At 42.2% G+C, this 17,563-nt stretch overlaps 1 protein-coding gene across 1 annotated transcript in view; it reads left to right on the forward strand.

Annotated features, from left to right (window-relative positions):
• The window catches only part of pacrg (PARK2 co-regulated), a 189,887-nt gene that overhangs the window by 92,571 nt on the left and 79,753 nt on the right, over window positions 1–17,563 (forward strand). The window contains exon 4 of the mRNA XM_049595661.1: window positions 840–989. Coding sequence (XP_049451618.1) covers window positions 840–989 — 150 coding nt within the window. The remainder of the gene's footprint in view (window positions 1–839; window positions 990–17,563) is intronic.

Raw genomic sequence — 17,563 nt, forward strand, 5'->3', positions numbered from 1 at the left:
TTGTAGGTGCTTACTGGCAAAATAGGCACTGTGATGCCATTACGATCTTTTTTTTTGTAAAAGAAGGCATCAAATGACAGTTTAAGGTTTGATAAAGATAAATAGCTCAGGTCTGTTTTTCTAACTTGAATTATGCTGACAGTCTGCACAGGGAATTACCAGCTCTCATGCAGAAGCTCAAATAAAAATTTAAAAAAAAAAAAAGCAACTTAAAAAAGCACAAATAAAACAGGCGTAAGGAACTAGAAAAATATGTCAGTCTTAGTTGCTAATCACAGTTATTTTCTGAGCCTTTGCCCTCCGCCTGTCACATCTCTTCAGCTCTCTTTCTGCCATTTTGTCTTTTGTTGTTTTTCCCCCCTTCCCTCTTTCTCTTTCTGAATTTGTCTCTCTTGATCTCTCTAGCCCTCCATCTCTCCCACCATCATTCCCTTTTGTTCTCTCTATCAGTGGGAGATGGAGTTAAGTGCAGCTGTAGGCCAAATAGCCCAGTGATTGGCTCTCACGTACTCCTGCCTCCCCAGTGCATTTGAAATCACTGATTGCAGACAAGCCAGTCTAAATCAAAGCCCAGCTATAAAGGAAATGCTTTCAAGGGAAAGGGAGTATGTGGGGGTTAAGATTTATGTGTAATTTGGCTGTGAGTGTATGCTAAGCCCACTCTTATGAACCATATAGTTGCAGCTGTCAGAATCGCTTCACATTTACTGTACCTCCACCTGCCTGAACAAACAACCTTTAAATTAGATCTAAGAAAAGACTGACCATTTGCCCTTGCAGCCCCATTTTTTTAAACTCTAGGCCTCAGCTGACCTTTGCCATCTGTCTCTGCCCTCCAGATGCCCTGAACACCAGGAACCGTCAGGTGATCTGCACCACCCTGAAAGTCCTGCAGCATTTGGTGGTGTCCGGAGACATGGTGGGAGAGGCTCTGGTGCCTTACTACAGACAGATCCTCCCCATTTTCAACATCTTCAAGAACATGAAGAGTGAGTTTCCAGCAACGCAAATGGTTGAGTGTTAATTCGTGGACAGATGGTGTGTCAGCATGATGGGGCTCTGCGCTTTTGTGGAGCAGTCATTGTGTGAGCACGTCCCTTTGTGTTATAAATCATTTTTCGTGCTAGCACTGCCACTACGACAGTGAGTTAAGGAACAGCAAACATTTATGTGAAAGGCACTGATAGGTGTTCATGTGCAGTGTGTAGCCTGCGTTAAGGCTGCGGTCAGGTTAATCTAAGTGATTCCACAGAGTGGCTCAGTTCAAGGAAATGCCATGCAGATGTTTGATGTCACAACTTGTTTGACTGTGAATCTTGTGACTTCCAGGTAGAAAGCATCCTGTTTTCTACTTGTTGTTTCCTCTGTGGATCCAATGTATGCGCCTGTCCCTGAATCCTTTTTCCTTTTCCTCCCACCACTTTAACATCCACTTGACAGAGAAGCTCCATTTTGTCCTTTATGCTGTCAGTCAGGCTGCATTGTGCAGCACTGCTGAGGAGGAGACTTTGTCCTTGCTCTCTCTGAAAGCCTCCACCTGGGTGACACCAAGACCTGGGGAGATTGGCATCAGATAGGTAGGGCTCTTTGTACCACTGTGTCAAAGCACTTAGCATGGCGTGACATGATGTGGGCCCATTGAAGGGCTTAGAGGCACAACCGATCCCAAACACGGCTCACCACACAGTCAGTAGGATGTAGAGAGTGACATTGTGAATCAATCATTTAAACACAGGCTTTAACAGGAGAAAACACAAGGCTTTAGTCTCTTAATCAATATCCAATTTGAATCTCTTGTCTCTTTAATTCGCTTACATTATCTGTTACTATTTGCTGAGGTCTAAAAAAAGGAAGGCGAGAGCTGAAAGAGATAGCGGGGAAAGACAAAGGATGGCAAAGAAAAGCCTGCCTTATTAGCACATGGCCATATGCAAATCTCCTCTGTAAATTAGCTGTCAAATCAATCCCCTAAACCGTTTTGAAGCGCGAGTTTCTCCGCCACAGCGCAGGCTCAGCAGTTGGCCGGTGAACCCCACCAGGAATAGTTTTATCTCTGCCTGGTAGTTACCGTGCCGGCCTGTCTACCTGCCCGCCCGCTTGTCTGTCCTCATCTGGCGCGCATCGATTAAACCCGAGCCAACCTCTCACCTGGCAGACGTCCCTGCTATTGACCTCTCCCAGAGAGACCAGTCTAGGCCAGAGAGGGGTCCATACAGCTGCCAAAGCACAGGACCCAATCGGCTAAACAAGGACAGTGCTTCATGTTCTGCACTTTATAGGCATACAGTAGAGTTTATCTCCTCTTAAAGTTTAGTTATAGTTGAGGCTGAAAGAGAGAGAGAGAGAGTTTAGCCAATGCGAAGTATACAGTGTTTATATATAACCACACATAGATAGATAGATAGATAGATAGATAGATAGATAGATAGATAGATAGATATTGGTATTTGAAGTAATTTTCCTCCTAGAAACATCTTACCCAAGAATAGGAATGTAATGTAAATTTATTTCTCAGACAACCAGGCTTCAATTAGCCATTTAAACCCTAAAACTGTCCAATTAGCGTGAGCTAACACAGTAACAGCAGCTAACATCCGACACAGCTTTTTAATGGTTCCAACAAACTTACACTGACTCTGAAATGGCTTGACTGTTGTTAAATTCATTAATAAGCAGGGTAGGTAATGTTAACCATATGATGCTAACAGTTAGCCCTGTCACTGTGTGTGTCAGCGTGTGGACTGGCACTGGGTGCATAGCTCACACTTCCTCAGCAGCAGTTTCATGATAAACAGAGCAACAGAGCAGCAGCAGGGCAATGAGTAGTGCTTGAATGAGTGAAGCTATACACTGCAAACAGCTCTACAATGCAATTTTACCCACTTTAAATGGGTTGTGATGTCAAAATAAAGTACACAAGTACTTGAGTACCCAGACCAACCCCTAATAGATAGATAGATAGATTGATAGATGCTGTTACACAAGGTAGACGCAGACTGAACGACCTTTTTGGGAGTCCGCAGCCGCTCTCTTCCCTTCAGTTCAACATCTTTCCAGTTAGCGCAAGCTAACACAGCAGCGGCTAACATCTGACACTGAGCTCTTTAACGGTCCCAACAAACTCACACTGACACAGAAATTGGGTAATTGGGTGATTGGGTAATGTTAACCTTTTGATGCTAAACGTTAGCCCTGTCACTGTGTGTGTCAGCGTGTGGACTGGCGTTTGGTGCAAACTCACACTTCCTCAGCAGCAGCACCCATTTTGAATGGTAATATATAAGTCATGTTTACATGTGGGAGGTTGGGCGCGAATACTCAATATGGTGAGCAAATACTGAAGTCAAAATAGAGTATATGAGTGCTAGAGTACCAATCCCTAACAGATAGATATTAGAGTATTTCTGTATTTTTCCTTTTCCATTTGGGGATTTACTGTCAGATACGCTGTCAGATCATGTCCTGCACCACCCACTCCCTGCTAACACACAAAGATACGACTTCAAAAACAGAAAATATACGCTTCTCTTCTGGGGGCCAAACACTCTGTGAATCAGAACTCTGTGTTCTTTCTTTCTAATACGCAAATATTTCATGGTTGTTGTTCTCTCACTCACTCTGCGTGCCATTGTCTCTGTCTCACTTCTGTTTTATGTGGCTTGTTTATATCGATATCAAAGCTTTCATTGAAGTCCATCTATTATCTAATATTGCTTATATACACCTCCAGCTCCATCCCACGCTCAGTCTCAACTGGAGCCAGCGTGCTGCCTTTAGCAGACAGGCACGATCATTGTGTTTAATACACTAGAAGACACAGAGGACTGTCTAGTAGTGTGTGGTAACATCTCCCTTTGGCTCTCCCACACTGTAACTCACAGAGCTTGCATGGCATCCCTCTTATCTCTTGAGCCACAAACAGGCCTCTGTCCAGTATGTGCCAAGTGTGGGTCTGCATTTGTGTACATCTGTCATGAATAGATCTGTTGTGTGCCATATGCAGCTGTTGACCTCAGTGTGGGTGAAGGCCCCAGCTTTCTGTCTCTCTGTTCACTGTTCCTTAGGTCTGCCTGCCTGGAGTACATAATGCTGCACTGGACGTCCACTACATGCTCACATATACCAAAAGACACATATAATCACATGCTGTCCCAGCCACAGAACCTGACTGTGTCCCTGTCTCCCCAGTTGTTCTAGCTGTGAATCAATGGGCTGACAGCCACTGCTGCAGCGTCAGGGCTACACTTAGATATCACCAGTATCTCATCATGGGACAGATCCCCTAGGCTGTGTTCACACACTCCCGCTGTGTCGCTCCCACTCTGAGACAGGGTCGTGACCTGTTAAATTGGTCTGTATACGGGCCTTATCTGAGCCATTTTTCCGGGGTCAGAGCTGGAGCTTTACAGTCATCTCCAAAATGGACCCTCGGGTGTCCTCTCACTCAGACAGAGCACTGGACCTCTGACCAGGAGAGCACACTCACGCCCCACATGCTCAGCCTCTCTGGGATCCAGGCCTTTGCAGAAGGAACAGCTCCATTGTTCAATGAGAAAAAATGTGGCCGTTTAACTCCAGGCAGCCGGCTGCCATTCTTAACACTGACACAGTAATGCGTCATTTTGAAGCTCGCAATAATGAGCAATCACGCAGTATCACCGTCCTTGATGTACCCCTTTGTCTCCTGAATCAGCGCTCTTAGCTTTTGTTTGCTTTGTGCCTTTTGCATATCAGCTGTGTTTGAGTGTGTGTGTTTGTGTGTGTGTGTGTGTGTGTGTGTGTGTGTGTGTGTGTGAGTGCGTGTGTGTGTGTGTGTGTTTAGACAATGTTGAGGATAGTGTAGGAATTCCTCCAATGCGATTTGCACGGCTCTCTTGTTTGCTTGCTGTGATGAATCTTATCCCTAATGAAATGCAACAACGTTCCTTATGAAGGAGAGATGTGCTCCCTCATCCAGCAAATTCCTCTTCTGAGCTTGAAAGGAAGGGGACTCATCTACTGTACGTCATCTGAGAAGGAGAGAAAGAGAGTGTGTGGAGTTGTGTAGGGCAGCGTAGTAAACTACACTGAGAAAATATTCTAGTGTCTTGAATAGGGATCAAATGGGTGCCAATACTGACCTTATCTGTTGTATCAGATAGTGGCTGGACATGAGCGACCCACATTAAATGCTGTCATAAAATTCAGCGTTTGCACTATTACCATACAAAACTAATCCCAGTGAGTTCCCTGCAATGAAGTATGAAGATTTTAAATCGCTAAAAAGGGGACACTGGTACTCTGTATGTAATATCCTAAGTTGATGTACCAGAACCAATATCGGGAACACAAAACAGTGAATTTGTGTACCCCTAGTCTTGATATCAGTTTTCTAGAATAATTAAAATGAGATGACACTATATAGGCCAATGTTTTTCCTTATTTACATATGTCTTAAAGGTATACTATGCAGGATTTACCCTAAAAACAATAAAAAACTATGCACACATTCATGTGAAAATAATCAGTCATCACTTATGACCCACTAGAAGTGTGTGGTGGTGTATTTATTTGCAGAGACTCTGACCTCTGCCTGTGTTGTATTTGACTTTATAAAATGGTGGTGACCAGGTGTCAAACTGTTAGCAGCACGAATCCAAGAAGAAACCATTAAGCGCAGGAAAACACAAATATAGTGGGGTGAAATGCCAAGCAGACAACAGTGGGGCTGACTTTCACTTCCACTAGCGACACTAGTTACAAACATTAGCCAACAATTTATGCATTGTATACCTTTAAACAAATGATTGTGATATATATGTCTGACTAAAGAACTTTTACAGATAAACATGAAACTTTATTAACAAAGATTACCACAATAAATCTGTATTTTTATGTATATTAAAGGCACAGTTCACCCCCAGCATCAAAAATACAAATAGCTTTTGTGTGGTGATGCGGTTTGCGGGTGTAGTTGGGTAGAAAGAAAATAGTTCCTACATGAAACTGCTCGCAACAAGGTAAAAAAAGAAAAGACATGAACATACAAACAAGCAGACAGACAGAAAGAAAGTAGTATTTACAATTAATGAAAAGCATAATAAAAAAGCAAATGTCAATGTAAGGTAGAAGGGAGGAAGTATAACCTTATTAAATCCCACCCTTTCCCCATAAGTCATTGAGTGAATGAATCATAATATAGATAAACCTATACCTAAGACTTTTCCTAATACACAATTTTTATTACCTTTAACTTTGTCACACAAAAATAATGTTATTATTATAATGATAGTAATTACCAAATATCTATCTTACATAAACCTGTCGTAGTGTATAATATAAATTACCAATTGTCAGTGACTTATAAGTATAAACCAGTCTAAATGTGTGATATATATAATAACAATTGTCTTTGCCTTACAAGAAATTAAATATAGATATTAGTATAACATACTAATCCATACCCATTGGTAGCTTTGTCACCTTCTACCTATGCCGATCCTCAATGCCTATGTGCAGTTTCACATAGATTGACCACGTCAGTGAGAAGAAAAATGTGGGACAGACAGAATGACTGACTGACAGAATGACACACTGACAGTTTCTGTGATTATGTACAGCATACCGTACCATGACTTAGTCATACCAAAATTTAGAAATAAAACAAAACATTGGGCCACAGGGGGAGCCACAGTGATTGGTCACATTTTAGCCATTTTTAAGCATTTTTCTGTTGTTATAGCGCCACCCAGTTGCCAATTAGTGTTAAATTTCTCCAGTCACCTTGAGGCGTCCTGTTCTACATATCTACCAAGCTTAGTAAAAATCGATATGGCGGTTAGGCCTATATAAGAAATGAGCTCTCTAGCGCCCCCATGGGGTCAATAATGGTGGGGTCCCCTCAGATTATGTGTGGTCATATGCCTACAAAGTTGCGTGGTGATCAGTGAAACCCTTGAGATGTTATACATCTTTATGTGATCAGCCATGCGCTTCGCAATATTCATTGCCTTATAGAAGCTCGGTTTTAGTAAGTTTTCCAACTTTTGCCAAGAGGGAACTTTAGATATTGGTCCCTAGATTATGTTCACCGAGTTTCATGCAGATCGGTCAAACTTCCTAGGAAGAGATCGATTTTAAGTGTTTTTCAAAAAATTCTAAATGGCGGAAAATGTGTATCTATATGTTCTTGAGGCAAATTTGTTCCTCATGAGGAGACACATCTCATCTGTGCAAAGTGTCATGTCTCTGTGACATACGGGGCATGAGATATGCCCATTCAAAGTTTGCAATTTCAATCGGTTGCTATAGCGCCCCCCTTTGGCCAATGTAATATTGCTTCATTCGCATCCTCCCATGACCCTCTACCACTGTGCCAAATTTCTCATGGATTGACCAAGTCAGTGAGGAGAAAAACGTGGAACAAACACACAGACACACACGCAGTCAGAGTTTTCGTCATTATATAGTGAGATATATCATCATCAACTTGTCCTGCTACTTTTTTATATTTTAGTAAGTGAAGACACATTACTGTTTAGTTTTTCAAGTGTATTTTTTGGCGCTTGAACACCACAAGCTGAGCACCATTATATTCAGGAGAGGGTAGACATCTCTACGGCCGATACCTCCAAGAATTTGCAAGTCACACCAGAACAATCTTTAGAGGATTTTTTTTTTATTCTTGGGGTGAACTGTAGCTTTAAGCTGAATTGGAAAACAAGCATTAAATGTCACAAACAAAACATGTATTGCTGCAGTTTACTCCTCTGCAATTTCTTTCTCCATCTCTGCCAATATACACAAGGATACAACATAGGTGTTTCAGTCTGATATAGGCAGAAATTTTCAGCCTTTGACATCAGCCTAGTTATAAATACACGAGCATAGGCCAGCCAGTGACCAGTACACACTGAAGATAGCTTGAAACACAGTTCACTGGTAAATGATTTGGTTCCAGAACTTCTTTTCATTTAGCCTCGCTATTTTTTAGAAATAAAAACGGGCAGAGACTACATAAGGGGTTGTTTTTCATGAAATCTTCAGCTTCTACTTCGCTCTACATTGTGTCTGAATGTGGTTGATGTTTGCCTGGAGGGCTCCTCTGGTATTTATTTGAGCCTGCATTGTAGCATTGTTGTTGTTGTCCTGATGATTTTCTCCGCTTATCTGTAAGGTGTAGGTCCTTAAACTCCTATTCATCACTGACAAACACTCTCCCTCTCACACACACAACACACAAACACACTGAAACACACATTCTCACACCCATACATATATTGCTCACACGCTGCGGTGATCTGGTTCATTTGGCCTCTTTTATCTTCCTGCTAGGAATGTGTCCAGCTATGATAAGGTCTCACCCACATGCTTTGGTGAGCCTACACACACACACACACACACACACACACACACACATGCAGAGGTTGTTATAGTGGCTCTCTGTCATCTGTGCCTGGGCAACTGGTGAGGTTTTTGTGTTGGTGACAGATGCAGCACTGTGGCTGGCCACTCTGTCTTCCCCGTGGGCCTGCTTTATCTGTGTATCACATGACACACACATGCACACATGGTATACCCACTCTCACAACTCATGTTGGACGTCTCCACGAATGCGACAGATCAGTTACAGCCCAAGCTTATCGTTGGGATGGAAATAAACAGGAAGAGCTGGCTGACCTCGTAACCCCTCCCGCTGCCTGACAGAAGGGCAGTCAGGAACAAGGAGGCAAGGACACTTCATCATCTTTGGATGGAGATCATGTACATGTAACTGTCACATATGAAATGGCCACCATGAACACACACACACACACACACACACACACACACACACACACACACACACACACAGGCAAATGTAATCCAAAGCATTTTTTTCCAACTCATTTTAATCTGACAGAAGGCCAAGCGTATGCCAGCGTTCTCAGCCACCTGTGCTCTTGTCCACAGTACAACGTAATGCTCCCGTTTACTGCCAGAACACTGCGCTGTTGCGTATACGGTGCTGAAGTTAATTCCTGGGGATTCCCATTCACAAACATTTGTTTTATTTAATGACCTTTTCCAGCTGCCGTTGTGAAAAATTAATTCACTGCCATGCTTTCACTGTGTACATAGTGACAGAATGGAGGGCACCACGCACCCCCACCTCACACACACACAAAGCCATGGCCCCCATGTAATCCATCATCCTCCACAGACACACAGAGCTCCTTGTCCCTGCGGACGACAGAACACACACCTTATCCTCAGCCCCCGTCTCCTCTTCCATGTATCCCTCTCCAACGGGAGATATCTATCTATCAAGCAATCACAGCCTGCCAAGACCCCTCCGCCATTAAAATACAGAATGAGTGGGAGGAACTGAGAGAGAAAAGAGGGAGATAGAGGGGAAGATAGCATGAGTGAGCTAGAGATGAAATCCAGGTAATGCCGAGCTCGTCTTTTCTTACCTGCTCCACCGTTAGCATGCTTCACAGCACATAATGACTTTTTCCTTCTCTCCTGAAGCTTAAGAAAAGATGAAAATGAGGAAAATAGTGGAAATATATTTTTATATTAATGCAGTCCCCACCTCCCCCTATCTCCCTCAACTCCTATACTTCTTCCGCCTGCGGACATGCCCACCTGGCTCTGTTAATTTCTATTGTCAGCAGGTCTGAGGCGGAGCAGCCAATCAGGTGCGAGCGTCAGCCCTTGGGCCTGCAGTTGCTCTGCGGCTCCAATTTAAAGGTCAGCTGATAAGCAGCCCGATTCATGCATAATCTGGGCTGCTCTGCAGGCAGACAGGCAGACTGCTCAACAAAAACACACACACACACACACACACACACACTCAACAGATAGCCGCATTATGCACTCTGTTTATGATTGACCCTCTCAGACCTTTTATTTTGCAGACTGTGATGGGCACGTTTCACTTTGCCTTTTCCAGCGTGTTTGTGCTGCTATTGTTCCATCAGGTTAGATAATATACTTTTTCTAATTGCTCGAGAGGAGCATCTCAGTAAGAACTTGGCTTTGTGTTTGTTGATTTGTTCATTAATTTGTACATAGTGCCTTTTGCATTGTGAAGCACTTAGGGGAATTATGGGATCCACTCTTTAAATGGCACAGAGCCCTGAGGCAGGCAGTATACTTAAAATGAAATAGAATTTGGCATCTTCACACAAGTAGTCTGCAAGTTAAACAAAGTACCTCTTTGATTGCTGCAGTACGCTGAGGCTTGCTCACCTCTCGCCAAGTCACTGAGACTGCTCAACAGTTTGTTCGTAACTTAATTTCTGATGTTATCATTTCTTTGCAATGTCAGTAATTATTTGTCATGAATAACATTGAACAAATAGACAAATAGACCTGAATTTAAAGTAACTTTGGCTCTTACAGCCTTTTTGCTTGAATCCTATGCATTGATCACACAGGATTTCCTCGAGATCAGATAGCTCAGGGTTGTTAGCAATAGCACATACTGGCATTTTCTTAAGTTTTTCGTTGTTGTTCAGTGTGGAAAGCCCTTCTCACTGCTGTCCGGATTGGACACTGGAGAAGACATAGACCTGTGACATAGATTGCTTGAGCTGAACTTCGAATTCGAAGCACTTGAAGCATGCCATGTGGATAAACAGAAACATGCACTACACTTTTAACCAATAGGCACCAATTCAAGTAGAAACAGGTGTCCATCACTCAAAATGCATGCAGTGTAAACTAGATGGCACTTGGCTTGTGGTGCTCAAAGCGCCAAAAAATACACAAACCAACCATATCACTGTGCAGAAGGAAGTGTGCGTCTACTCATGGATGAGAGGCTCATGTTCATGACACTGGTGCTCAGTACCAATGCCTGTACCTTGACAACGTGTGGACTAGAGGTTTGCAGCTAGAGAAAGCCTTTAAGTGAATGTTGAGCTTTTAGATGGATAGGATCAGGTTTAGCATATACTTCCTTGTAATCTGTGGACGACCATGTATGTATTCTTACTGCGGAAACAGAAGTCCCCAATCTCAGCGGGGCTTGTCCTTTCATTCCCTCTAATCCAAGTAGCACTCAATTACCTAATTGGATGAGTTATGAGGGTCCTTTTCCTCCCATCTCAATGAGATTAACACACTCTGTAATTAATGAATTTGGGGCACTTTGAAACGATTCACAGGATTGTCCAGGCTCCGGGGGCCTGACATGTGTAACACAATTATCGAGTTGTCGGAATTAGACAATAGAGTGAGATGAATAGTGCAAACATTAGCTGTGTTTTCTAAAGACAGGTGATCGTTCCAGTCTGAACGTGGATTAGGTTGATATGTCTGCTTTGTTGTTATTCTCTACAGTGTGTGTATGTGTGTGTTCTGTAGTTAGAGAAAAGTGAGCCTTTTGATAGCCAATGAGTATGTTGCTTCTTGGGATAACTCTCGTGTATGAATTTGTGTCCTTGTGTGTGCCTTTGTGTGTGTCATGACTTCCTAGCAGCGAGCAGCAAGCTCTCCTGCAGCCTCTCACCACATCATTGTGTTTGACATCTCCGCGGGCAGCCAGCGACAGAACGCTGGTGTGTGTGCAGGCATTTGTCCGGCCCGTTTTGGATCAGCATTCGCACCCTGCGCCAGGTTGCCTGTCAGCTTTCATAAACAGCCACACCTTCACAAACCAGCCCGCTGCTTGAAAGTTTAAAAAAAAAGAAAAAGAAAAAAGGCACAGCTTCACAAAGCAAATCACATATAGCATTTCAGTCTCCCTAACTTGTTGTCCCAGACAAGGACACACATACTAAACAATAGAAACAAAATAGATTTTTATTACCAGTGTCAGGATACAGTCCTACTTCCCTCTGCTTGTCAGATGTGGGCAGAAATATAAGTACACTGAAGAAACCAGAGAAATAAAAGATGTAATCCAAATGTTAAGGATGACAGTTAGATCTTGGATACCTTCATGGACGACTGAGCTGCAGTTCCACCTATTATGAAAATGTATAAATCTAAAAATGAGTTCTCTACACATGATTTCAGACTTGAAATACCTATACCTTTCTAGGTCACCGTCTGGAAATTACTCAAGATTGTCAAGTGAGTCCTCAGCCTGGTATTGTCAGTCACAATGCCTCCACACCTGTCATTTTTAGGGTCTGTCTCCTGTCTGTCTGCGTCTTTAGAGTACCACCCCCCATTACTGCCCCTCCTCAGCACGTTTCCTTGACAGGGGAAACCTTATCTCCTCCATTCTCACACAGGCATGCGCCACTCACAGTCCTCACTATCTCTAATGGATGTAATTGAACCCCATTCTAACAATCTAATGCATGCTTTTCCTCAAGAAGCCCTTAAACACCCACATGACACCACCCCCCACTCACACATATCTCCACAAGGTTGTCCAGGCTTTTTCGGTTTTTTCACATGGCACCCAATTCTAATGATTCCATCTGGCTCCACAGCTCATACTCCCCTAGCCATCACAAAATATGACGACTTTGATTGCTGCCATTAAACTAAAATTAATACGTATACGTGAGTTCAAAGACAAAGGCTTAATCCTGATACATCCCTTGCCCCCACTGCTTAGCCCTTACCCCTCCATTTGTGTGTTCATGTCTAGGGGTAGGGTGTTCCAATTGTTGTTGGCATAGAGGGGTAGGGCGAAGTGGGACCAAAGGGACCAAAATGGGTATAAGCCTCCGGGCTTTATTGTGTTATCCTGACTTCACCCATGGCCTCTGCTAAGGTGGTGTTTTTCTTCTGACAAAAATTAAATTGACTAATAAAAATCAATCAATCAATCAAGTGTTCGAGCTGCACGGCCCACCAAATTGAAGTTTGTCAGAGGCACACTTCAAATGGAGTGTTATGACAAATTGTTAGCAAGATAGCGGCACAATTAACAAAAGACACCCACTAGTGTATTTCCTTTGTAAACCAAAATTTAAAAAATGGCCATAACCATGGTTTTAACACACTTTAATGTCAATGTGTTTTGGTCCTTTTCTTTATAACAAGCACAACAATAACAACTCCAACAAACAATCTGCTAGTAGTATGCTGGTGTCTTGGCAGCTAACTAGCTAGCTAGCTAGCTAACTCTACACTGTTATTGCTGATTTGTGCATGACAGTCCTGCATTTTGACGTGTTTCCATGAGGTATTCCCCCTCGTGATGGCATATGATGCCTGATATTTAACTGAAGTCCAACAGCAAAGTTGGTAGACTTACTGGTCCTCTAATATCAGTGCAGACTGGCAGGGTCGGAGCAGGGGATGCTAATGTTAATGTTCTCTTTCATTTGATGACTTGTATCATTGATTGATAGCATGAAAATTAAGTTATGAATGACTCACGAGCATTCATGCTTTTCTATCTCCATCCATAAATTGCTGTTATTGTGGTAATACCATTACCGCCGGGGTTATGTCAGTTTATGTAAACGCTATCAGTGATGATGGACGTATCAGGGCCTTGAAGGATTGTCCCATTTCATAGGGGAAGATTTTAGCCAATACCCCTTGTAACTCTTTCCAGTGGTCCAAAAATGCACTTGGAAATGAGGGGTAGGGGTAAAAATAATAAAATGATCACACTTTTCAATTAAAGGACGCAAAATTGTTTCATAAATGAGCCACAACAGTGGGCAAATTTCACTGGGCAAGCAGAAAAACACTGAGACTTTGTTAGTCATGTTTAAAGGTGGTAATTTATTCATCCCATTCATAATTATTCATCCCTGTCATGCTATACATGCATTAGCAATTTGTAGAACCTCTGTTAGATGTAAAGGCTAATCATACACCTAATATCTAGGTCAGCAACATGGATCAGTGGTTAGTGTTTTATAAGCAGAACTGAGAGGCAAAATAATTACGGGAAAAGAAGGGTCATGTTGACCCTACAAAATTGCTAAACTGCATGTGTGGACATATTCAGCCACAGGAGTATTACAGAGAATTATTTTCCTTGTTGCTTTTCTTCTCCTTTTACTGTTAAAGCTTAATTAGGTGGTGAAATAATACCACTTAGCTTGCTTTGCTTGGCTCTTTATTCCCTCATCCCAGGACATCACCAGGGGAGCACAACGTCCGTAGCACCTTGTCTCAGAGTAACAGGGTCTGTCAGTATGTGTGTGGGTGTTTTAGCTTCTGCATATACGTAGTAAAAGAAAGCCAATCCACTGAACCAGATGTTAATTCGTTATGTTTGACCACCCACTAGTAGGACAAGGATGAGGGTTACAGGGAATAAAGGCTGTTTTACCAGGCGGTCAGTCAGAGATCCTCAGAGGCCTTCAGGCAAACAACCACAACAACCCAGATAAACATCCCCATGTTTTCTTCTCTACAGTAGAGCCTCGCATCATCTTCCCTCTCTTCCTTTCACAAGATCACATGAGCCAAACTAACTCCCCATTTAGGCTTGTTATTTGACTATGGCCATAAGTAGTCTCACTTTACATACTACAAGGAGAAAGTCCCATTGTGTAGGATTAAGGGGTATATATTAGCAGAAACTGAGCATAGCGTTAATTCAGGCAGGACACGGTGTCAATCTCAGCTCACATCCAAGCTACATCAGCTGTCTCAAACAACCTAGTCAACTGATGGATCAGCTGATTGATGGAAGGGATTCAGCTGATAGACCACATGATTTCTTTCTATGCAACCAGTTGGCAAATCTCATTCAGGGTGCCCTATTTAAACGTTCTCTGAAAGCCACTTTGCAATCCGCCTTCACCTTAGCTCCTCCTTTTCATGCTGTCTGACTTATCAATGTCATTTCTGTTTGTCATTGATGCTGGTTCTGTTCTGTTCCCAGAAGGTCTTTGCTGCTGCTCTCCCTGCCTTAGGGTTTTCATGTAGGCACATGGAAGGGCAGGGAGGTTTGCTCTCTCTGCCTCAGACTTTCCTCATGTGCACGTGGAAGGGCAGAGAGGTGTCCTCTCTCCACCTTAGACTTTCCATGTAGGCATACAGAAGGGTGGAGAGGTGTGCTCTTGCGGTCTTGGGCTTTCCATGTAGGCGTGTGGAGGAGGCTTTCTGCATAGGCCTGAGGAAAGGCACAGAGGCCCCAGAACAGAGCCATACAGCCAAATATAATACTGCACTAAAGTGTTCCTAAATGAAATGGAATATAATATACATACCTGTGTTTTCATTAGTATATACCACTGTGTTTTCATTAGTATATACCACTGTGTTTTCATCTCCTTAGAATGAGCCATTTATATCTACATACAGAGCAGGTCCTCCACGGAGTCCACCCAAATCACTGCCTTCAAACAGGGCCTTTTATGTTTTTGCATCGGCCACTGTAGTTCTCCTACACGCTTGTCACATGGGAGAACATTTATTTGGTTGCAATCTGCAACCCTTTCTGCTAGATGCCACTAAATCCTACATACTAGACCTTTAATTAATACATTTAGAAAATCTTTTACCAAACAGGTTCACTGAAATTCTCTGTGTAATCTTGTTCGGAATGACCCTGACTATGACCATGTAAAATATAATGCTATTTTAGTGTGTACTATTGGAGAAAATAAGAAATTTACAGTCACTCAATTTACATTATAACACACTGACAAGTCCCTGACCTTTGAACTGTTGTAATTTATTTTCCTTCAAAAGTTTGCTGGAATTTTCAGTGGAGTCCTTTTCCGAATGACCCTGACCATGACCATGTTGAATCTCTTCTTTTATTCAGTTTGTTTAGGAGATTAAAAGGAAAATCACCTCAAAATACAGTGTAATGAAAGTATCCTCATGGTTAAACTCTCATAAAATCTTTTCCTTCAGAGGTTCACTGAAATTTTCAGTCTGATCCTGTTTAGGATGACCCTGACTAAGACCATGTAAAATGTGAAGTAATTTTACTATCTCACATCCAAACTAAACTGAAAATTTGGCAGCTCATATCTATCCATAATCTGACAAACACATCATCTGACTACTATTTACAAACTCAGAGCGAGACAAAAATGTTATCGTCCTCATGTTCTCTCATTATAGTCGACCCTTTGCTCCCTACAGATCAATGCTCTCTCACCAACTTAGACCATTTTGTGGTTGAACTGATCAGGGATCAGATAAACGCTACAAAGACTTGCTGTGCCTTGTATTTAATCTTATGTGTAGAAACTGCTGGTGCAGTTTTCCTTGTTGCTTTAATGAGACAGCGAACATTGGCTAATTTCTTTGTGATTGTAGTGGAACTTTAGCTGTCATTATCTCAAGGGCAGAGGAGACTTTGACTGTTTCCACAGACTGTTTACTGACATGGTTACACAATGGGAGGAGTGAAGATTGCGCGTCTTGATGTGGTTTTCACATGTTTACATAAGGTATTATATTATTTTAATGTTTGTGCAAACAAAAACTACATAGTGCTGCTAATTGTATTTGTGGTTTTCAATATAAAACTTGACAGTTTCAGTGTGTGTATTTGTACTTTTTGAACGTTTTCAGCAGAATTAAACAGTACCAGATAATGCTGATAATATTTGTCGCTATAATTCATTCGTTTTCCGTAACCGCTTATCCTGTTGGGGGTCAGGGGGGTTCTGGACCCTATTCCAGCTGACACTGGGCAAGAGGTGGGGTACACCCTGAACAGGTCGCCAGACTCTCACAAGGCTGACACATAGAGACAGACAACCATTCACACTCACATTCACACCTACGGCCAATTCAGAGTCACCAATTAATCCCGCCTACATGTCTTTGGACGCTGACATGGGGAGAACATGCAAAATCCACACAGAAGGGTTCCCCCCTCTTGGTGTGAGAAAACAATGCTAACCACTGCACACCATGCTGCCTGTCACCATAATCATAATATGCAGTTTAATTACCGTTTCATCTTTGAACAATCGGATTTCCATCCAAAAGCTAACTATCAATGCATTTTAGAGACACTGATACTTAGCTTTTTTTAGATCAGATAGCTGTCTGATCTACTCAAGGTGCATTAAGTGACTAAGAGCTGCTATACACTCCTTTTACGTACAAAAATAGATTTAATTATTGTTTTAATTATTGTTCTTTTAATTATTGTAAAGGTCACTGCCTTCAAACCTCCATGCATCTCTTATGATAGCATAGATACACCCAATAGTTGTAACTAGACAGCAGAATCAAAGGTTTCCCACAACAAGAATTGTAATAATGTGCCTTTTGACAAAGGCAGAGTTGTAGATGCCGGGGGTCTGTGAGGCAGTTAAATACATAGCAACATGTGGACACAGAATTATTTTCACTATATTACTGATTCATTCTGTTTTGCAGTTTTTTTTAGATCTCCTCACTGTCTCCTATCGTCAAGTCTCATTTGAACTTCACTATACTGCCCCAGCAATCTCTGGCAGTCCAACTAAGATTTGAAATAATGTTTCTTGGTGCATTAGGGGTTGTGTTGTGTTTTGCTTATGTTGCTCTGTTGTGTGCTGGTGTTATGTGCAATACATGAATGGTTGACGTGTGGCTGTTATGTTTTTAGTGTTTTTATGATGGATGCTTCATTTCTTCCAGACAATTATTGTAAAGCAACTACTGAGTCAACTCCAGTAAAGTATAACATATCGTATGGTATCGTATGGTATCG

Source organism: Epinephelus fuscoguttatus, linkage group LG14, assembly GCF_011397635.1.
Source record: "Epinephelus fuscoguttatus linkage group LG14, E.fuscoguttatus.final_Chr_v1".
Lineage (NCBI taxonomy): Eukaryota > Metazoa > Chordata > Actinopteri > Perciformes > Serranidae > Epinephelus > Epinephelus fuscoguttatus.